This window comes from Melospiza melodia, chromosome 20 (genome assembly GCF_035770615.1).
Source record: "Melospiza melodia melodia isolate bMelMel2 chromosome 20, bMelMel2.pri, whole genome shotgun sequence".
Classification (NCBI taxonomy): domain Eukaryota; kingdom Metazoa; phylum Chordata; class Aves; order Passeriformes; family Passerellidae; genus Melospiza; species Melospiza melodia.
Window position 1 is genome coordinate 3,798,416 of NC_086213.1, and position 23,001 is coordinate 3,821,416.

At 49.6% G+C, this 23,001-nt stretch overlaps 1 protein-coding gene across 6 annotated transcripts in view; it reads right to left on the reverse strand.

Annotated features, from left to right (window-relative positions):
- The window catches only part of GGT1 (gamma-glutamyltransferase 1), a 32,466-nt gene extending 10,826 nt beyond the window's left edge, over positions 1-21,640 (reverse strand). Inside the window, exons 1-4 of one of the 6 annotated variants that reach the window (XM_063172762.1) lie at positions 21,574-21,640; positions 1,872-2,033; positions 556-683; positions 249-338 (exon numbers count right to left, since the gene is read on the reverse strand). In XM_063172762.1, the coding sequence (XP_063028832.1) occupies positions 249-338; positions 556-683; positions 1,872-2,029 (376 nt within the window). In that variant the 5' untranslated portion in view covers positions 2,030-2,033; positions 21,574-21,640. Of the gene's footprint in view, positions 1-248; positions 339-555; positions 684-1,871; positions 2,034-2,806; positions 2,952-6,176; positions 6,371-12,784; positions 13,013-13,428; positions 13,447-21,573 lie in introns of those variants that run through there. The other 5 variants (XM_063172763.1, XM_063172760.1, XM_063172759.1 and 2 more) reach the window with 5 other exon arrangements.
- Between the last annotated feature and the right edge of the window lie 1,361 nt (positions 21,641-23,001).

Below are 23,001 nucleotides of genomic sequence, written 5' to 3' on the forward strand. Positions count from 1 at the left end.
AGGCCACACTCAGTGCTTTGCATTCACCTGCTTTTTCAAGAAGTGAAAAGCAGAAAGTGATGGGGTCCCTGACTAGTTTAAAGGGCATTGGTTTTAGCTTCTTTGTCAGGACAGAGTTTGCAAATTGTGCAAGAGGATATTCCAGGATATTTCTAGGTGAGAAATCCTGTAGGTAGGCAAGAACCAACCATAAGGAATGTTCTCAATGCAGATGTGCTGGTAGCAGAGAATGCTGAAGCATGCCATACCTTTCAGAGACAGCTGTGTGTTGTTCCCAAACATGTCCTCTGATGCTTTCTTTGGAGCCACTTCTCTTGCATTAATGATTTCCACTTTTCCTTTAATGACAGAGCAAGGAAGATGATGTTTAGCTCTGGACTCTGCACACAGCCATGGTCTCTGCTGGAGGACTCTGACCAATGTGAGCCAGGTCCTTGGCAATTATTTTTGCCATTCCCCCAGAGGCTGTGAGCATCATCCACCTTCTCCAGGTAGGGTAAATCACTTAGATAAAGCTCTCCAGCTGTTCCAGGTGTGCGAGGCCGTGTCCCTTACCTGTGCTGCTGTAGATGGTGAAGAAGAGGCCCCCTCCAATGCCCATGCTGTGAGCATTCATGAGCCCCACGCACAGCAGGGCTGCGATCGCGGCGTCCACCGCCGACCCTCCCTGCTTGAGGATGTCCCTGTGAGCAGGAGGGAAGGGACATGAGACAGTGCCTCAGCTCCCTGTCAGCACTGCATGGCACACCCTCCGAGGCACATCTGTCCACTCCCAGCCCATGGGCTCCTCAGGAAGCTCTGAGCTTCTGTCACCAGGGAGAACAGACCCTCAGTGGTCAGTGTGGCCAGAGACACATCCAAACCAGCCTGAGAACAGCGAGAGGTGACAGAGTACACCTGGGGACAGACATTCCACACACATTGATTACACTGTCATGAGAAATTACAGCTTGCTCAGGAGCCTTGAACCTGCAGCACTTGAGACCAGAACTGAAGGATACCTCAATAAATGGTTTTATTTAAAGGAGGTAGAAAGAAAACTCTTGATCTCACTGATTGTGGATCCAAGGAATCTTTGCCTGCTATGTTGTCTGTGAGCAGCTGCAGTAAAGCTGGTCAAGCATGGTAAAAGCCTGGGGTTTATTAGGATCTCCTCTTTCTACAGGTAGATTAGGGATTGATTATCCATGCTTGATGGATATTCATGGTCTGGGCAACTGCAGGGCTTGCACCTGAACATTGGGGAAGCAGCAGTTGTGTCTCATGGCAGAGCTGTCAGAGCCAATGAGAGGCAGGGCACAGTGAGTTGGTTGGCACAGATATATTATATGAAAAATCCTTTCATTAGGATTTTTTCTCCTGAGAAGCTGAGAAGCCTCAGAGTAAAATAAAACCAATAATTATCTGCTGCTGTGGAATGCAACAGGTGCATCTTTGATTGGTCCATGTGAGTTGTTTCTACTTGTTGACCAATCACAGTCCAGCTGTGTTGGGACTCTGCTCAGTCATGAGATTTTATTATCATCCCATTTTTCCTTGCTAGCCTTCCGATGAAATCCTTTTCTTCTACTCTTTAGTATAGTTTCAATATATCATTTTCTTTTAATACAATAAATTTTCTTCTAAAATTTTAATACAATTTAATTTAATTATATATAAAAACATAATTATATATAAAATATAATTATATATAAAAATATAATTATATATAAAATATAATTATATATAAAATATAATTATAATTATATAATTTAATGTAATAAATTTTCTTTTAAAATAATAAATCAGCCTTCTGGGACATGGATTCTCAGAAGATTCTCATCTCTCCCCTCGTGCTGGGACCCCAGTGCACCCCCTCCCCCAGTGGGTACCTGCCAACGATGGAGCAGGGCCCCGCGTCGGTGGCCACGGCCGCCCTCCTGTAGGTGTGGGGGTCCCCTGAGCGCAGCCCAAAGAACAGCCCCAGGAACAGCACCAGCCCCAGCAGGGCCACAGCCACCACTGCCACCACCACACAGCGCGTCTTCATCTTCCTGTGGGGAGAGACAGGATGGTCAGCCCTGCTGCCACCTCCTTTGGTATCCTCAAACCATCAGCTATCACCCTTACAGCAGGCAGGAAACAGCACAGAAACCTCCAGATGCACAGGGGAGAAGGGAAATCCAGGGAGCAGAACACAACTGCTGCCAGTCATGGCTGACACCATCTTCAGGACAAAAAAAAAAAATTAAAAATTAAAAAATTTAACTTCACATAATCTGCTTTTAAATGCCAGGTCTGTGGAGGAGTCTCTGTCTGGAAGAGACTAAGAATACACTGCTTGTATTGTATTGCTAAGAAGCAGTGCAAAACACATCTAGGTCATTAGGAATCAGCCTTGGCTGAAGCCACAGTGTGAGCACAGCACCCATTCCTGCCTGGGCCCTGGGCCAGAGCACCCTCCCAGTGATCCCAGCACCCCCAGAGGGCCATGGCCAGGGCTCAGGTCCTCCCCATGTGCCCAGTCCTGCTCTCAGCTGCTCATCTGAGAGTGAGCACAGAGCCCAGGGAGCTCTCTGGGCACACACAGGGATGAGCAGAGAGCCACTGAGGGGATGGACACTCACTGCCACCCTGCTGGGACGGGCACTTCAGCAAATACAGCTTCTACAGCTACTCTTTGATCCATTTTCTTTTCCATTACAAGACCACTCCAGCAAAAGAGACCCAAATTAATCATACTGCCCTCAGAGACCACCTCCCCCCTTTGTACTGCAGCTCTGGGTTTTTAGCACAGCTCCAGCACAGCAGCCAGGATGTCCTTTACCTTACCAGAGCCTCTGCCATGCTCAGGGCAAAGCCAGTCCATGGAGCTGTGGTGGAGAGCAGATGCACCAGCCCCAGTGTGGGCGCCCAGCAGCCCAAGGCAGAGTGAGCTCAGCAGGCAGAGCAGCCCTGAGTGCCCTGCAGCAGGCACACACTCGGCATCAGGCAGCAGGGAGTGTGCCAGCACTGAGCTAAATAAAGGAAACAGGCCAGGCCAGCCAAACCAACACTTTTCTTAGAGGGGGTGATTAGCAAGCAGCCCCCCCAGCCTCACCCCCTGCCCTAAACCAGGGGATTTGGGCACATTTGCTGTGCAAGCCTGTGTCTGTGAGTCTCAGCCTGAGCACTACAGACGCCCATCTCCATCCAGGTAAAGCAGCTGTAAATCTTCTGTATGTGCTGCTCTGTAAACAAGTGTCAGCTGAGGGTAGTAAAAGGAAATGGATGAAACCTCTTTCCAGGTTCTAGAACTCAATTTACACTCAAGCACTTTTAAAAGAGACCAGTGGTGTGTTTGCAGAGCAATGACTGTGCAGGGAAACAGAGGAGCCATTATGTCCCCAACAATAGCTCACACACAGCCTCAGAGTTTAAAGACAGTTTTGTTTGTTGGCAGAGGTATTTCAGCTTCAGCACTGGCAGTCTCCTCCAAGCTACACAAGAAATGCCATGGGATCTTTTATCTGTGCCCCAGCTCAGCAGAAGGTACTTTGTTTGGTCTGAAGGCTGCTCTGTGCTGGGCTGTCCTTCAAGCCCTGTAGTGCTGATTTAACCCCTGGGCTCCTGGCTGGGGTCTGCAGAGCTTCACTGCCTCCTCAGGGAAGTTGTTCTGACAGCAGGAGAGAAGGGAAATTCCAGGTGCTGCCTCTGCTCTCAGCTCCTCCCTGGAATGGGATCACACCTGTGAGCATCCCACAGAGCCAGGAGAGCTCCATGCTGTGTCCTGCTGCCTGCTGAGTGCGCACACCTTGGAAAGGGCCCTCCAACCAACTTCATGTGAGCCAGGCACAGCTCCTGGCCTGCCAGGCATGAGGATAATGCACCCCTGGGCAGCAGCACACACACGCAGGCTGCCCTGCAGACTCTGACCCCGAGCTGCACCACCCCGTGCCTCTGTAACTCCAGGGAATGCTCTTGAGGAAGGTCCATCTGTGCAATCTGTCACACTGATCCTGCCCAGGAAGCAGCAGATGGATGGGCTCCACACCTGCAGGTTTCTCCTCTCCAGCAATGAGCAGAGAGCAAGCCTGGCTGGGGATAATCCTCTCCACCTCTGCAGCCAGCTCAGCTCCCATGAGCTGCTCAGCCCATCCCAGCCTGACCCCAGAGGGGAGCACACCCCAACCATGGCCCAGCAGAGCCCAATGTGTGCTTGGTTTGATGTAGAGAAATCAGGAGAGGGATCAGGAGCCTGCAGACACCCTCTGCTAACACAGCTCTCTGTGCTCTTTGTGCCCTGGGCAGGCACGCTGCAGGAATTTGGAGCAATGGTCTGTCTGAACCTTGCCTCTGAGCTGAGCCCCCATTATGGTTTGTTAATGGCAGTGGAGCAGCAGCTGCAGGGCTCCACCTGAGCAGGCTCCCCAGTCTGCTGAGGCTGCCTTTAACCTCCCATCCCTGCCAAATCCAGCTGTTTGGAAGCCTGGCTCCAGTCACAGAGTGCTTTGGCAGCAGCAGGCCTCCAGGAGCCAGGGGCTATAAAGCAATTAAAAGCAATACAATTATTTCTCACTGTTATAAAGGTCCACCAGCAAGTGCTAGCCATGGAATTTACAGAGCAGCCTGCTTGCTTTACCTGCACTGGGAGAGGGAGAGGACCAGGCAGCAGCAGGGCTGTGCTTGTACCAGCAGCACCAACATGCACAGCCTTATTTAAACACGACACTGGGCTTGAATTAAAGTACCCCAGTGCAACAGGGGGTGGCTAGCTAGTGACAGACAGGAGAGGCAGGGCCTGACATCCCTGCCAAGAGGGCTGGGGTGTTCTGTAGGGATGAGGAACCTGCCATGGTCAGGGAAAGCGCCAGGGGAATTGGAAGAGGAGGAGGAGAGCAGTGGGGATGGAACTGTGGGATACCAGGGCATGGCAAAGGACCCCAGGCACGATCAGGCACTGCTTTGTTCCCAAATGAAGCAGTAAATGAAGCATCCACTGACAACACTGAAAACTTTAACCACAAACTCAATCCCAACAGGTTTCTGCTTTAAACCATCTTGCAAGAGCTCCACACCCCTGCACCATCCTGAGAGCTCCCTGTGCTCCCCTCACAGCCCAGCAGCCACAATTGGGCCATTTGAGATATCCTCCCCTGCTTTCCCCAAGAAATGCAAGGGGAGTTTGGACATCTGGACTCTTGTCACAGGACACAGGCCATGCTCTGGTGACACATCACAAATTGTGACATTCCATCAGGAGATGTTTGAATTGAGCTCTTACTCAGTCTGCAGCTCCACCAGTGAGAAGGGAACTCAAACAGAGGTTCAGCCAAGCCATGAAGGAGCCCAAAGAGGCTCCTAAATTCAGACCCAGGCACTGCTCCCACCTGAAGCAGGAGGGCAAAGCAGTCCCTGGACTAAAACAGCAACTCCATTTAACTCAGTTAAAGCCTTCCTCACTGACGGTGCCTCCGTGCTGGTTCCCGCCCAGGGGCCAGCAGCCCCTCTTGGTTAATGCCAGCATTGCAGAATTTGTGACTCCTCCACAGGCACGGGCTTTGCTGAAGCCCCATGGGATGTATTGTTCTGCCCAATGCAGATCAAACTCTGAGTTCACCGAGAGAGAGACAATAATTTCCTCTTGAGGCAACTTTTTCCTCAAAAATCCCTCATGTCTCCCTGCAGAAATTTTAGCATCAAATCCAACATTTTTTAAGACACTTCAGCATAAGCTATGAAGTGGAAAAAAAAAAAAAAAAGAAAGGTGGAATAAACACAGAATTCCCCATTTCCCATGGTTTTCACAGTGTTTCCTAGTTGAGGACCTCCCAGAAATCCACAACTGGTGAACTCAATCTCAAAAGCACAAGTTATTAAAGTAGTACAGAATGAGTTTTTATAAACCCCATTAAAAACATTATTGTTATGGTCACTCCCAATTTAAAGTCAAAATGCTTCATCAAAATATCTCAGTTCTCCCAGCTGTTGCAAAAGATGTTTTCAGGTGCTCTTTTGCCATTAAACTGGAAGTTGTTTACTAGACCTGGACTCATTCAGACTGGTTAGTCTGGTCCCATCATTCTCTTTTGGCAAGCTTTCATCTGCTTCCTAAAAACAATCCCATTTTCACACATTCTGTTGAATAAGAAACCCCACACAGCAATTTCAGGCTGAGGGGAATGGCTCAATGAAGGTAATTCCTGTTTCCCCCTTACCTCTCAAGAGTATTTGCAAGTTGATCCTGTCCTTTTGCACAGACCTGTGTGCACTGACCTCCTCTGAATGTCCTTTTAAAGGAAGTGAACCCTTTTCCAGGGGCAAAACATCCTTGTAGGAGAAGCAGTAACCACTTCTCTTCCTCAAAAGCTCTCCAAAACTTGTATTTGGCATTTGTACTGCCCTGCTCACAGAGATGAACCCATTGGAACTCATTATGTTTGAATTCACAGTTCCAGAGGAATGCAGAAGTAATCATTGACTAGGTGAAGAGTCAAGAGCCCACACCTCTCAAAATGCATATTTTAGGATCCACGAAGTTTGTTTATCAACAGCAGAATCATTCTGTGCTCCTGGATTTGGTGACTGTGTGGTACAAATATTTTTCCTCACCTCACTCCTAGCTCTGAAGTTCTGATTAAGCGAGTGAGGAAATACAATGGACTCAAGCTGCACCAGGGAAGGTTTTGATTGGATTAGGAAAAAATTTAGGAATTTGGATTAGGAAAAACCTAAAAAAGTTTTAGATTGGTTAGGAAAAATTTCTTCTCTGAAATGGTGGTCTGGCTGCCCCAGAAAGTTGTGGAGCAACCACCTCTGGAGGGCTTTAAAAACTTGTGCATATGGCACTTGGGGACATGGATTGGTGGTGATTTGGCAGTGCCGGGTTAATGGTTGGGCTCAATGATCTTAAAGGCCTTTTCTAGCCTAAACGGCTCTGTGATTCTAAACATGTGGTTGTCTCCCCATGGCCAGGCACCCTCACACCACGACAGACTGGATTTGGTGTCTGTCTGTCCCTTCAGCTCAAACCCAGCACTGCCAGACTGAGCTGTGACCACACCTGGTGGCCATAACCTGTCTGCAGGGGTGCCAGGGCACCTGCTCAGCTCCACAGCTGCCTCTCAGCCAGCACAGCCACCCCACCTTCAGCTGGCACCACACCAGTGCTCCAGCTGCAAGGAGAAATGCAATAATGCCCGTTCTGCCCGGCCTGCTGCCACTGCAGCACCCTCTGGCAGGCAGCACGGCAGGGCTGGAAGGCAGGGAGGGAGAAACCTGCCCTCGACCACTAAATCTCACTGAGGGTTTAAGCAGCAATGTCTGTTTGTGGCAAGTCTGGAGGCACAGCTGCAGCTCCAAGGTTGCAGCTCCAAGGTTGCAGCTCCAAGGCTGCAGCGCAGCACAAAACCCAGGCTGAGGAAAGGAGCTGTACAAACTCTCCTTGGATTTATGGACTCATCTACTAAAACTTAATCCACTGTGTCTGTCCAGAAAACCCCAGAACCTCCCTTGAGCACAAACTCAGTGCCCATGCAGAAATGCTGAATGCCTAACCAGAATTAACACAAATCACAGCCTGCCTGAAACTTGGGCACAGTGAGGATGCAAGCCCACACGTCTTCCAGCCAGAAGGCTCTCTGCAAAGCCAGCATGAAGCAAAGTCTGCCTGGATGGCATTCAGCACAGAGATGCTGTCTCTGGACCCACAGGGGTCAGGAAAGGTGTGAATGCCCCAATTCCAGACCAGCCCAGTCCCCCTGCCCCACTCCAGCCTTTGACACCCCACATCTCCCCTTGCTGCACAGCTCTGCTACACTGACTCATTAACAAAGTCTGGCCAAGCTCCAAGATTAAAAGCTTTAGGGTGATATTTTCCCTGCCTAAAAATACATCATCTTTTCTATAATAGCCGCAAAATGGAGTTCTGTTTAACATTTACATGTGGAAAAATCAGTACTAAAAACCATGAGCATTTCAGCCCCGAGATATTTGGAAGGAATACAGTCTGTGCCCATTTTTCAAAGGTGACCTTCAAATACTCCTTTCAAGACATTGTATGAAGAGAACAGGCCCCTTCAGTTATATTGCTATTATCCAAGAGGTCTTGAGCAAAAAATGGAAGATTTCTGGAAAGTAGATCCTGGCACAGAAAGTACTCTGCAGGCTCAGAAGGATTTGATGTATCTGCTGTTCCTACCAGCCGGTCTGAGCTACACATCAGAGTCCAGGCCACATTCAGCTGTTCACACACACCCCTCTCACTGTGTCTGATTTATTGATCTGAGACTCATGGTGCTCCACAGAAAAGATTGTGACAGGAGCACCCAAATATCCTCTGAAAAAGCAGACAGTGTGGAAAGGTGTCTGGTCTCTGCCCCAAACAAATCAACCTGCACTTTTAGCCTGTCACACCTTTAATATTAACAGGGGAATTTAAGATGCAGTCCACTGAGCAGAACCCTCTTCTTAATTTACTGACCCTGCAGGTGTGATGGTACCAGGTTTTATTCTTAATATTTTCATAGTTCTAAAGTCGCTACATCCCTGAAGTGGGTCTAGGTCAGACAAGAATCTCCCTGTCACATTTGTCTCAGAGGGTGCAAGATGACAAGGAAAGGCTGTAAGAAAGCCCAGCTCTAAATCATATTTATCCCACTGTAATATTTCACCCTCACAGCTGAAAGGCAGGGCTTATGTCAGTGACCCAACAAAACGAGGCAAATTCTGCCCTTCTCCAAGGACAATGCAGTGCCATGTTCTCACCAGCACAGAGCTGAGCGAGTTGGATGCTCCTCAGCAGGTTACTCTTTCACTTTTATGCACAAGTGGAGTTGAAGATGGGGTCAGAGAAAGTTGTGAAACCTGAAGTCAGTGCCTGCAGTTCCAAAGGGTGAACTCTGCTGTGCAAGGCTGTGCTATGCTCCTTGTTTCAGCAACCTTATTTCAGCTGTACACAATATTTGGCAGCTATCAAGCATCTCTGTCTAGGCACTAATTTAATAGAGAGCCCTGTTATAACTCAGCCTTACAAGTTTCAAGCTGCAAAGCCACACCTCGAGCAGTAATGCCATGTTTAATGCAGGTGCATTGCTGACTTGCTTTTCTCAACCCATTACAAATAAAGAAAAAAAAAAATCTCCTGAAGGACTTTCCACCTCCTTCCAAGTGGTCACCTTCATGGCATGGTCACCTTTAATTACCCAAAAATTAGCAAGTGCTGTTACATTGAAACTTGAGCAACAAATTCATCTTTCAGCACATGAAGCAATGCCTTCACACCTCTTGTTACAGAACTTGCAGACACTGAAAAGCATCAGGCAACCCGAGACACTTCTGGGGAATTTTTCTTTTTGTTTCTTTCCCCCCACCCTTGTTGATTTTTTCTGTAGGAATTACATGAAGCAACCCCTGCAATGACTCAGAAAGCACAGACCAAGTCAACAGTTTAGACTCCTGCTTTTTATGGCAGAACAAGCAACCCAAAGCCTGCATTTCCCAATGTTTTTACATCCCAATGCATTATTGGGATAGATGCTGTTACAAGATTTTGTACCTCTTGTTGCAGGTTAGCTATTTTTCCCATGAGGAAATCTTTCCCTTCCAACAGAGCAGTGTTGCAATCCAATACTACCTGAACATGAGCATCAAAAATAGCACCTTGGGTGCCCACTAACACTGAGCTTTTCATAAGCACATGAGGCTTCTTCCTACTAAATAACATTTCCCTTTTTGACCTCTTACTCTACTCTACCATGTGGAAGCTAACTGCCAGCTGTATGGGTAGCAGACAATTCCAATTTAGGCTAAATATGACCCAAGAAACACTGATTCAAAAAAGAGATCACAGCTGAAAATGCCTTGGGAAAGTCACCAAGGGAGACTTAGAGAAAAGGTACTTTAAGAATGGAAAACATGCCCAGTTTTCCATTCAACCAAAAGGTTGAATTGACCAAGAGCAGGGACACAAAAGTTGCCTTACAGAGCTGAAAATAAACAAGCAGATGTTTGTCTACAGCCCAAGCACCTCCTTCCCCTCCAGTGAGAGCTGCTTTCGCTGGAACCCACCTGCTGAAATGGAGCCACCCACTAAACCCCACACGCTTTCATTTCAGTCACCTGTTTTCCCATTATCACCCACAGGTGCACACTTTTCCCTGGGACAAAGGTAAGCAAGGGGAAGATAACTGGTACACAGGGAGGTTTATTAACCTGTTCTTGGCAGCCACACTGGTTAACCAGTTCTGGTTACATCCCTCTAAGCCAGGGGCAGCTGCAGCAGCGCTGCTGGGACAGAGACACTGGGGCTCCTCAGTGCCTGGAGGTCTCTGTTGCAGAAGAAGCCCTTCTGCTTCTTTCTCCCTTCCACAAAAGGGTGGCTGTCCTCTGTCCAAAGTTCTGCCTTCTTTTCTCATTTTTCCTCAATCTTACCTCTCTGCTGTCTCAACTCAATCTTACTCGTTAATTTTACGTCAAGCTCTGCCGTTTCCAAAACCTACATCAAATCTGTGCCATTTATCTAGCAGCTCTATAAAGCCCTTTAATCTTTGCAAAGCCCTTCTGCCAGGCCACCAAAGGGGCTGCAGAAATGTGTTTTTGCAGCTGGCAGAGCTGCCTTTCCCCCAGCAGCCAGCACTGAGCTCAATCCCACACAGCTTCCCCTCAACCAAATAAAAAGGGACAGGGCTGATGGAGGCAGGAGAAAGAAAAGATAATGACACAGGGAAAGAAGAAAACCTAAACCAGTGAAGGGAAAAACAGAGAAAGTAGGAACAAAGGGGGACAAAATAAATGAAGATAAGAGAACAGAAAAGGTGAAAGAACGGAAAAAGGGGAAGGTGAAGGGCAAAAAATGAACTATGCCCTCTCTGCCCTCTCTCTCTAGGCTAGAGGTTTTCCCCAGTCTTGCCTGACTGCTGCACTTGGACCTGTCCTGCACATGCACATTGAAACTCTCAGATCACAGATGAAGTTTAGACTTTCTTGGTGCTCTGCAGAAGGGTTTGTGTAATTTTTATGTAAGGTTTATGTAATGTTATACCTGCCATGGCAGATAACTGTGTGTTTTATAGAATGTAGAGCATCTGGATGGGTGGGTGAGGCCACCAAAACCCCTGGATTCCAGTTATAATAAATGAACTCAAGGCTGAATTCACTGAAGAGGTTTCAGAGACTTCAGCTGAAGCTGGAAAAGAGCTGCTTTCAACTGAAAAAAAAACCCTGTAGCTACCTGCTTAAATTCACCTGTTTTTGCTAAACCAAGACTCTACAGGCAGGTGAATACCTTAATGAGCACAGAGCTGGTTTGAATGGCTTTGCCTCTCCTGACCTCCCTCCTGTTTGCTGTGGACACCTGGATCAGGAAATGCAGCCCAGGACTGGGACCTTGAGAGAAAAACCCTCTGGTCCTGGGGAGCCCACCCTGACATGTGAGAGGGGATCCAGCCCAGAGCAGGAGCAGGTCTTTGTTTTCTGAACACACATAGGAGAGGGCCATTCTTGTCGTTTGGTAATGAGCAGAGAGTGTCCCAGGTGCTGTTCTGACCCTTCATGTGTCTAAATATTCATTTGCCTGGGCAGAATCTGCTCATTTTCATACAAATACAGTTGCCCTTGATAGTTCTTTGTAACAGATTTTTTTTTTTTTCTTACAAAGAATTTAATGTGAACTGCTTGATTTATTTCAGAGTATTCCTTCCTCCTTCACGGGCCAGTTTCCACACACAGAAATGATGCCCTGGCTGTGCTCTGCCTGCTCTGCACCAGGAGCTATGCTCTCCCACAGCATTGCCCTTCCACCCTCAGCATCATCCCACTGTCCCTGCAGCTTTTCTGGTCCTGCACCTCCCTCCTGGCCTTTCCCCAGGTACCAGGTAAGAAACCTGCCAGTGCTGGACCTCCCACACCAACAGGGCTTACACTTGTCAGAAAGCACAGAGTAATAGGGAAAGAAGAGGAATCCAAGATCTGTGGATTTCAGCCACTTCTTAGACCTTGACTCCTCTGATGAGCACCACCTGCCAGAGGGACACGGACTGAAGTAAGAATTTCTCATCTTTAGGGACCCCATGAAATCTGCCTTCCCGTGTTTGTGTAGCTCTGACCTCTCTGGTTGTTTTGGGAGCCTTTCCTGTGTCAGCTTGCCAAAACAGCACTTCTCTTATCAGCAATCCTTGTCATTTATGCCACCCGCAAAACTAGGGTCAAATTGACACTCAGGCCAATGACCCTGCACCAACCTTTCTACAGACCTTTATAACCCAAAAAGGAGCATCAGCTTGGGTGGAAGATAGTACCTTCAAAGGTACTATCAGCTTGGGTGATGGACAGTACCTTCAAAGGGTTGGATGGACCATGCAGAGGTGAAATGTCTTCCCCAGTGATGGGACTGAGATCCCAGCTCACCAGACTTCCAGGTCCTTGCTCTCATCTCAGCCTGTCAGAAGCCCCAATCCTTGAAGCCACCAGTCCATCAGACCCTGCCAAGCCACAGCAGCTCCTCACAGGGTGGCCCAGCAGCTGCTCAGGGAGCTTGGACAGAGACCCTGCTGCCTTTGCTGCCTTTGCTAACTGAGCCAAGCCAAAAGCAACACAGCAGATCAGGTCCTGTCCATCCTTGCAAGGGACAAACACTTGCTCTCCAAACCTGAGCCTGCAGGCTTTTGAAATAAAGGCAGCCTTTAATGAAATAGGATTAACGAGCTGGAGAGGTACGCAATAAAGGGGAAGAAACAACTCCTCTATTTCACGCCCCAGTCCAACCAATATGCAGATGCCAAGATAAAACCAGCTGTTTACTCACTACTTTAAAAGCTCTGCAGCTCACCTTCAGCCAGTGACATCAAAGGAAGGCTCTTCTGCCTGGTTCTCCTGCCCCTTATTCCTCAAGAGTTCCCAGGAGCCAAAAACAGGACCGGTCACCCAGAGCTGAGTGGCAGCAAGGCTTCATATATGGGAGTGGTCAGGAGGGGAGGGTGATGTAATGAAGCCCTATCTTTGAGCAGTAAAGGCTTGCCACCCTTCCCCCTCCCTGTCCCTGGAGGATTGCTGCCTCGCAGGGCAAGACGAGAACAGAGTGGTCCAGCGCCTTCCGCGCTGAACTTTCTCACGGCAAAGGGAACAGTGCGCAGGGTGGGGAGCAAAGATCAGACTTGAATGGAGACAATACTCTGATATTAGGTGGTCCCAGGAGTGAATCCGTGCTGGCAGAGTTGTTTCTTTTCTTCACGCGTCAAACAATTCTCTGCCAAGTTGCTGCTTTTCCCTGGCAAAAGTCCTGACAGGGAGGACATTGTCTGCATTAGAGCGCTGGTGACCCCATACCCATCCTGGCAGAGAAAATCCCATTCCTACACTCTTCCAAGGTGGCTGATGGTGGAGCACTGCCCAGCTCCATGGCCAAAAGGGCTGAGAGATTTATAGAGGAGAAGAAATGTGTGTCCCATAAATGGTGGTGTCTTGGACACTGACCTGGGAAGAGGCACATCAGTCTTGGACACTGCCTTGAGAGGCACATCCTCCCCTTCTCCATCAGAGGAAATCTTGAACCCTGTGAATGGAGAGGAAATCTCTCAAGGATGTGCCACTGCTGTCCAAAGGGAAAATAGTCATTTTTGACTTCCTTCATTTCAGTTTTGTTGACCACTCACTGTTGGAATGTTGGGGGACACAAGACAAATGATGGACTTTGGACCTCGTTAAGATAAGAGATTTGATAACAGGATGCCTTGGCAAAAGCAAAAGGAACTTTTAAAATTAGACCTGGATTGCAAGAAGATTAAATCAGACAGGTTTACCAGGAAAAGAAAATCCCTTTAAACTCTGCAAGCAAGAGATGTTGTTATATGCATAAGTTTGTGTATGTGATTTTAACCAATCATTGCAGTGCACATTACCAGTCTCCCTGCAATAGTACATAAGTGTATCCCAGAATGAAATTGGATTCTGATCACCAAGTCAGCCTCCCCATCTCTCTCCACCACCACCAACTCACTGCAGGGCTTGTTTGACCGTGAAGAGCCACTCAGGCATTAGGATGAGCCTTGTCTAATTCAAAGGTTGGGTAGGTCAGTGATTGCTGAATAAACAATCAGCAATCAGTTGGGTAGGTCTGTGATTGCTGTATAAAGGGAGAGTCCAGGGCTAACAAGAAGTTTCTGTGTGCTCTCAGATGAGGCAATTGGGAAAGGCAGGAGCCAGTCCAGGCTTTCACAAAGTGGAATTCACAGAGTTACTGTCCTCTACCAGGAACTGCACCAAGATCCACAGGATCAGGCAACAGCAGCCAAACAAACGCCACCAGCTCTGAGAACCAAAACCTCATTCTGACAGGAGCCTCTGAGGGTAATTCTCAGATTTGGGTGGGGAAGGCAGATCTGGGAATGAAGAAGATCTGGGAACGAAGAAGATCTGGGAATGACCCTTGCCAGAAGGGCTGCTTGTGCAATGCCCAGTGAACTGAACTGGAGCAGAGCTGTGCCTTTACCTGTTCACAGGTCACTTTTACAGCCAGAGATGTCCCCTGTGCACACAACACTGTGCCATCTCAAGCAAAGGAGCCCCTTACAGCCCTGCAAGGAGCACATCACAGTCTGGGTCTCTCTTACCCCCTGGAATGGGTCTGCTTTGGTGGTGTCAAGGGACCTGAAAGCAGATACACAACGAGATTTTTTCAGATCCAGGATAAACTAGCTCTGTCTTACAGATGTAAGATGTGCTCTACTATATTTGCGCTCTTCTGCAAATTACATAATCTCAATAAACTACTCCATCTTGCTCTGTTGTTTTGGGGAGGGCCTGGCTTTGGAGCTATTGGCAATGAAACATAAATAATTAACATCGAGGTGTTCTGCTATCATTATCCAAACAGGAATCTGACCCTTTTCAGTACAACCTCAACTGCAGCAGACCCCATCCATCCCAAGGAAAGCCCCCCACTTGCTCAAGGTGCAGCATGGTTTTTACACCATTGTTTGGAGACAACCTAAACACGCTGGGTGGGTGACAAAGTAAACTCTACCCAAACTGTGAACACAAAGAGGAAGAACAGAGTCAGAATAGGTCTCTTCCCTTATTTTTCCAATGATTCTCATGGTAAGAGACAGAGACACAGGGGAGACTGCAAAGCTGCTCCAAAATATGAACCTCCAGTACTTGCTGCACCTACAAGATCTCCAAACTCTATAACCAGTCCAGACTGCTGAATTCTTATCACCATCACCACAAAAAAATTCACTACTTAACAGCATTTTAAGGCTACTCTCAGGGCCAGGGAGCCTTACAAGCCCACATGATAAAAGCATTCATATCCCCACTTCAGAGGCAGAAAAACAGAGACAATCTTGCCCAGGGCTTCAGAGCAGGTCAGTGCCTGGGCTGGAATAAGGAATCTTTCCCCAGATCCCTTAACCATGTTCCTAGACATCACCTCTCTTCCCTGTCAATGCCTGATATTTACAGTAAACCCAGAGGCAGCTGAAGTGAGAGCAGAGCTGACACTGATCTGCTCCATGGGATGCTGGGCTCAGTGTTCCTCATGGCTTTGGGCTCTCCTCCACTGGAAACAGGAAATTAATGAAAGGTGAAGGCAGCACCCTCCATCTCCTTGGGAAAAATGACAGATTAGATTGCAACAGAGGTGCTGGGGGAAGGACAAAGTGTTTGTACTTAATGGAAAACTTGCAGATTGTTACAGAAAGTTTCTGGGTAACTAATCACTGTTAAAGTCTAACCCAAGCAAGAGGGCTCTAAAACCAGAAGAACACAGACTTCAGCAGCAAGAGCCAAGGTCCACTTTCCATTCTGCTTCAGGATCAATAGGACTTGGAGATGTGAGGCTCAGAAGTTATTCCTGGCCATGAATGAACACTGACCCACAGAGATCTGAGTGTGCAGCCCACCCAAGCTTTGCCTTGTGGGAGCTGTGCTCCTCAGGAAGCCCCACAGCTCCTTGTTCCTTTCTCAGGAATCTCTGCTGAAGGATCAGCTCCACTGCTCTTGGAGCAACAAATGAAACCTCTCAGCATCAAATCCAGCATGTCCTGGTAAGGCAGAATCTGTCCTGGGCTCCCTCAGTGTGGCAAGATTTCACTGGGACCCCTGGCAGGGTCAGGGTCAGGGTCAGGGTTAGGGATGGGCACAGCAGCAGCGCAGCCACCCCCAAACCTGCCCTCCCCCTTGTCACCCTGCTGCCCCAGCACTGCAGGGCCCCTGGCTCACACAGGGGTGGGAATCAGCCCAGCCAAGAGCCTCTGGTGGCTGTGAGGGAAGGAATCCCACTGAGGCCCTGGGAAGCTGTGGATAAAGCTCTGGTTTGCGCTGAGTGGCCATGCACATCCTGGCTACACTACTGCCAGGCTTCAGAGGGCAAACCTGCCTTGGGAATGAGCACCCAAAGCAAGAGTCCCGTGGACCTTTACACTGGGAGCCCTTTCCCTGCTGTGGGCAGGTGAGGAGGGTGCTCAGCAGACCCACAAACAGCTCAAACAGCACTGCACAGCAAAGGTGCACACCATGCAAGACAGCTCATGCCCTAAATAAAAATCTGGACATACAACTCTTTTATTCCTGTGGTTGTCAGCACTTCAAACTCTCTGGGTTTGCTCTCCATCCTCAGGAAATAAATGAATTTTTTCTTTCTAAAGAAGTCACTCACTGCAGATCCAATTCTGCCCTGGTGCTCCAGGCTCACATTTAGCCCAGCTAAGGCTTGGGCAATACAGCTCATGTCTGGGTGGCCATTTGCAACCCACCAGTTTTGACCTTAGGACAGAAATGCAGAGCACAGGTCAGTGTTGGTGCACACCACGAGCCACAGCCCACCTGTGGGACAGGCTCCTCTCACAGCCACCCCAGCAAAGCACTGGGCATGTTCAGCTTCACCAGCCCAGGGCTGCACACCGAAACCACTGGGGGACTGTGATGTGCAAAAGGGCATCACAAAGCTCCTACAAAAGGAGATTCCTGTCTTAACTGGCCTGAATGCAGAAATCTGGCAGATTTAGTGCTTGCAGCACCTCCTTCTTTGGGCAGAGCATAACACAGGGCAGAGGAAAGGACAGGTGCTCAAACACCAACCAGTCTCCTGTCCCCTCATGCTGCCAGGACAACAGGGCTCACCCCTCAAGTACAGATCAGAGAAAAGAATCCCTGCCTGCTTCACCTCCTGCCTGTCCCAGTCTCCTCCAGGGTTTGTTTGTTTAGGTGCTGCCAAGGGCACCAGAAATGGCCATTTGTTTATGAGAGATCACAATACAAACCTCTGCCTCAAAGCACTTGGAACCTGAGCTGGAAAGTGTGAGGGGGCCAGCTGGGCTGGAGGCAGAGCCTGCACCAACCAGAACAGCTCTGGGAACACACCCTGGGCTTTGGGAGGGGCACACAGGCTGCAGGGCTGGACACAGAGGGGATGGACACAGAGGGGATGGACACACAGCCCTGCTGGACACACAGCCCTGCACAGGGGATGGACACACAGCCCTGCACAGAGGATGGACACACAGGGGATGGACACACAGCCCTGCTGGACACACAGCCCTGCACAGGAGCTGGACACACAGCCCTGCACAGAGGATGGACACACAGAGGATGGACACACAGGGGATGGACACACAGGGGCTGGACAGGAGCTGGACACACAGCCCTGCTGGACACACAGCCCTGCACAGGGGATGGACACACAGCCCTGCACAGGGGATGGACACACAGTGGATGGACACACAGGGGATGGACACACAGCCCTGCTGGACACACAGCCCTGCACAGGAGCTGGACACACAGCCCTGCTGGACACACAGCCCTGCACAGGGGCTCAGCAGCTCTCCCCCTCTCTCTCCCCCACACAGGGGCTGCTCAGCCCCTCTGTGCTGGCGTGGGGCACATCCTGGTGCTTTCCCACAGCTGTTCCCATTCCCACTGCCACTGGGACCCACAGATGCTCTGCCACGTTCCCCCTGATCCCTGGGGAGGGCTTGGTTTGCTTGCCCAATGTGCCAGGGCTGCCAGAATGAGCCAGTGCCACCTGCATGGCACAGCACAAAGCTGCCCAAACCCCCTCTGTCCACCTGAGCCCCTTGAGCCCCTCAAGAAAGGGCAGAAATGGCAGAGCATGGGATGCCACAGGCAATGCACTCCCAAAGGTCAGGGTGTCTCCCACTACAAACACTGACACCTCCTCAACTTTCAGAGCCACAGCAACCAGGCACAAATGGGCTTTTGCAGGGGTAGAGTGGCCTTCCATGGGAGAGGAGCTCACCTTCCCCTGCAGAGAGAGGCAAAAGGGCTTCCCACAGGCTGGAGCAATGTTCCTACTCTGGGAACATTGTTATATTTATAACCATATAAATGGCTATACCCACAGCATCAGAGGCCCAGCCCACAGCTCTGGCCCTCATGCTGTGGGTGTAACCATTTTCTGCTGTGCCTCTGCCTCCCACCTTGTCCCCTCACATTGCCCCACAGCACTGAGGAGGAGGAGGAACACCTTGCATTGAGGTCAGCCTGACGTGCCACAGGGGTTTGGGGGAGCCAGACCTTGGGGTTCAACAGGGCTGCTTCCTTTTGAGAGCTCAAACCTTGGGGTTCAACAGGGCTGATTCCTTTTGAGAGCTCAAACCTTGGGGTTTAATAGGGCTGATTCCTTTTGAGAGCTCAAACCTTGGGGTTCAACAGGGCTGCTTCCTTGTGAGAGCTCCCACAGAAATGAATCTTGAACTCCAGCAGGGCAGGACGGAATTGTGCAGAGAGAGAAGACTAGATAAAAGAGATTATCCTTTCATAGATATGGATTTTTTTTAAAGAGAGCAGGAAGGAGCAGGAAAGAGAGGCAGGGTCCAGGGCCTGGTCTGCCTGCTCAGATCTGAGGCTCCCAGAAAAGCTGGCTGCTCTTGAAAAGGCTTCCTGGCTCCCCCCATGCCACCCTGGCTGCCCCACTGGCCTCTGCCACGGAGATCCCACCAGCCTGGAGCTAATTTGGGCTCCTGGGTGAGAACACAGAAACACAATAGCGACAGGGATGAAAAGCAATGGGGAGGATGACACCCAGGGGACTTATTCTTATCAAAAACCAACAGCATATCAAAGGGCATCTGTGAAGACAGGGAAGAGCCTTTTGTAAAAGGCACAATTGAGGCAAATCCTGCCGTTTTTACATGCTGCAGCTTTTACACTCTCTCAGGAACCCCACGATGTCCCAAAGGGGGACCCTGTGCCAGGCCATGTGCCAGGCATGCTGCACACAGCAGCCACACACCCACAGCACAGTTGCTGCTTGCCCTGTGCATGTGCTTTTTAATTACAGCTTTTATTTGCAAAGCATCTCGTACAACAGAAACGACAAATTGCATTACTCTCAGCTTATTAAAATCACACTCAGATTTTCTCAGCTGCTAATTACAGCCAGGCAGCAGTGTCAGAGTAATTAAAGCTGGGATGGACGTTTGGGGACACAGCTGTCACACACACAGCCCCTTCCTGAGCCCAGCCCTGCCCAGCACAGCCCTGCATGCCACGAGAGAAGATGAAGATGATGATGATGATGAAGGTGAGGCCTCCTCAGCACAGGGGAGGGGGTCCCCCTGCACCAAACCCCCCCAGTTACAGCTGGGCACCCACCCTGACCCTGCTGCAAGGGATTCATGTGGCCTTGGGGTTACAGCACTGAGGTGTGGGGAGTGAAAGGGTTTTCTCCTGTTTCTGGGGCCAAATTATTGTAATAAATCACACTGCCTGTCCAAGTCTCCATTTGCCTTCATGCAAAACAGAGATTTTGGGCTTCCCTGTTAAAATTAAGCAGCTCTGGGAACAAACCACAGAATGGATTCTTGCTGGTACCCAAGCATTTTAAAGCCTGGCTGTGGCCCACAACAGACCTGGGAGTGGGTTACACAGGGGAAGGTGTGAAACCCCAGAAACTGAGTTCCAGAGAATTGAGAGACAGCAATAAGAGTTTGCAGAGCTGTGAGGAGCTGAACCTGCTGTGCCTTGGCAGAAGGGCACCCCAGGTGTGCAAACAGCACAGCAAGCACCTGCCCCAGCTCAGGCAGCTCAGAAACAGAGATCACAGGGCACAGGACCAGGCAAGCCTCGGCCAAGGGGGGATTTAACCCCAGCACTGCTTCCTGCTGCCGAGGGGGTGCTGAGGAGGGTATCACCCCCAGGAAGACAGAGTGCTAATTAGGGAAGGCAGATAAAGACTGTGTCTCTTTCAAGACGAGTTTCCTTCCCACTGCAACCCTCACAGTTTCGGTGCTCAGCAGGATGTAAACACATCCTTAAATGATTTCCTGGAGCCTGGTTTCAAAGATCAGTCCCTTCAAAAGCAGGAACATGCCAAGATCAATAGCAGAGCCAGGAGAGCTCTAAGCAGGCCAGCTCCAAAACCCAGCAGGCTTTCCCTACAGCCAGTCCCCTACCAGGTGCTAAGGGGCTCTGATACCTTCTCACAGCTGAAAAGGCTCCCAAGACTTCCTAAGCAATCAGCCTTCCTTAGGCACCAAGGGAAAAATAAAATCAGTAGGAAATGTTACATTTCAGAGGCAGCACAATGTGCCTGTGCAATAAATCCTGGAGAGGCAAAGCCACAGACAGGCTCACAAGGGAAGAGGAGCAGAGCTCACAGATACTGGATGTGATCCCAAGAACAAGGATATGCTCAGTTTAACTGCTAACCCCCTAAAATCACCAACAGGACATCCTGGGAAGCAGCTGTCAGGTGATCATTTTTAATCCAATAAAAGTTACAAGAGAAGAAGGAATGATCAAAACTTCAAGTGGTCAAAGCTCAGTGGGGTGTCCTATGGATGCCAGAGGCAGCATGATCAATATATTTACTTGTGATCCAGTAATGAAATAGTAAAGATAACATATGGATCTAGCAAAAGTTGTGGGAAAGCTTCAAAACTTAAAAACATTTAACATATGGAGCTAGAAAAAGTTGTGGAAAACTTCAAAACTTGAAAACATCTGTGAAACAGGGCAAATAATAGCTGATGAAATTCAATATAGAGAAATATGTAATGCCAGGCTTTGCTAAACTAATATGAAGGACAGATATATATTGATGGGTTTGAGTTAGAAGCTCTTTATACCACAATTAAATCTCTTACAAAGATTTAGGGGGAAAAATGCAGCAAGAAGGAAGCAAGAATTTGTTAGCTCCTGAATCATTGGCTCTTACTTAAAGCTTATAAATGAAACTGGGTCTGTAAAGAGGAAAAGTATTCCTTTGAAAAGGGTAAAGAGGACAGAGGCAGAGTTAAGAATCAAAGCTGGCAAATCAAGCTACAGCCATGGAAACTTTTGAAAAAAAATAATAAAAGGAATTTAGCTAAGAAATGACATAACAAAGATTATGCTCAACACACTAAAAAATAAAGTTTTTTCAGTCTAGGGTGCTCACTCAAGTACGGGTAAGTGCAGCGGAGAATTCCAGTCAGAGACGATTACTTTCACCCCTTAAAACACGTGTGCAGCCTTGGCGCACAATGCCTGAGAAGCAGAGGGGTTCCCGGGAGTTTGCAGCCTCCCCGTCCCTGCCCGGAGCCCGGACGGAGCAGCCCTGGCCCGGCCCAGCCCGCCCGCAGCCCCGGCAGAGCCGCAGCCCCGCTCCGCTCCTACCTGGGGCCGCTCTCGGGGCGGGCGCTGCGGCGTCCCGGGGCTCCCGCTCCATCTCCGGAGGGCAGGGCCGGCTCTGGGGCACCGGGGCCGTGTCCCGCGGCTGAGCCCGGCTCGGTGCCGCTGCTGCCGCCGGGCACTAGATGGCACAGACGGGAGGCGCTGCCGGGGCCGGCGCTGCCGCTGCCCGAGGGCTCCGACACGGGAACGGCATCGGCCATCCCACTGCCCCCTCTGCCCGAGGGCTCTGGCACGGGAACGGCATCGGCCATCCCACTGTCCCCTCTGCCGCTGCCCGAGGGCTCTGACACGGGAACGGCATCGGCCATCCCACTGCCCCCTCTGTCCGAGGGCTCTGACACGGGAACGGCATCGGCCATCCCACTGTCCCCTCTGCCCGAGGGCTCTGACACGGGAATGGCATCGGCCATCCCCCTGTCCCCTCTGTCCCCTCTGTCACTGCCCGAGGGCTCCGACACGGGAACGGCATCGGCCATCCCACTGTCCCCTCTGTCCGAGGGCTCCGACACGGGAACGGCATCGGCCATCCCACTGTCCCCTCTGCCCGAGGGCTCTGACACGGGAATGGCATCGGCCATCCCCCTGTGCCCTCTGTCACTGCCCGAGGGCTCCGACACGGGAATGGCATCGGCCATCCCACTGTCCCCCCTGCCCGAGGGCTCCGACACGGGAATGGCATCGGCCATCCCAGAGGGCACCCCCTCATATCCCATCCTGTCCGGCCAAAGCGCCGCCAGGGCTGCGGGGAGGCTGCATAACCCAGCAGGGCTGCGAGGAGGCTGCATAACCCAGCAGGGCTGTGGCATCCGTGCCCCCGCTCCGGGATCTGCTGCTCCTCGCCAAGCTCAGGGCACTGAGTGAACCTGGCTGGGCTCGAACTGTGCCAAAAGGCAGTCAAAACTGAATATATAAACTGAATATACAAACTGAATATACCTGGTTGGGCTTAAACTGCATCAAAAGTCAGTAAAAACTGAATATATAAACTGAATATACCTGGTTTGGGCTTAAACTGCATCAAAAGGCAGTCAAAACTGAATATATAAATTGAATATACTAACTGAATATACCTGGTTTGCTCAAACTACATCAAAAGTCAGTAAAAACTGAATATATAAACTGAATATACCTGGTTTGGGCTTAAACTGCATCAAAAGGCAGTCAAAACTGAATATATAAACTGAATATATAAACTGAATATATAAACTGAATATATAAACTGAATATACCTGGTTTGGCTCAAAGTGCATCAAAAGTCGGTCAAAACTGAATATGTAAACTGAATATACTAACTGAATATACCTGGTTTGCTCAAACTGCATCAAAAGTCAGTCAAAACTGAATATATAAACTGAATATACCTGGTTTGGCTCAAAGTGCATCAAAAGGAGGGTAACAATCCTCCCCGGG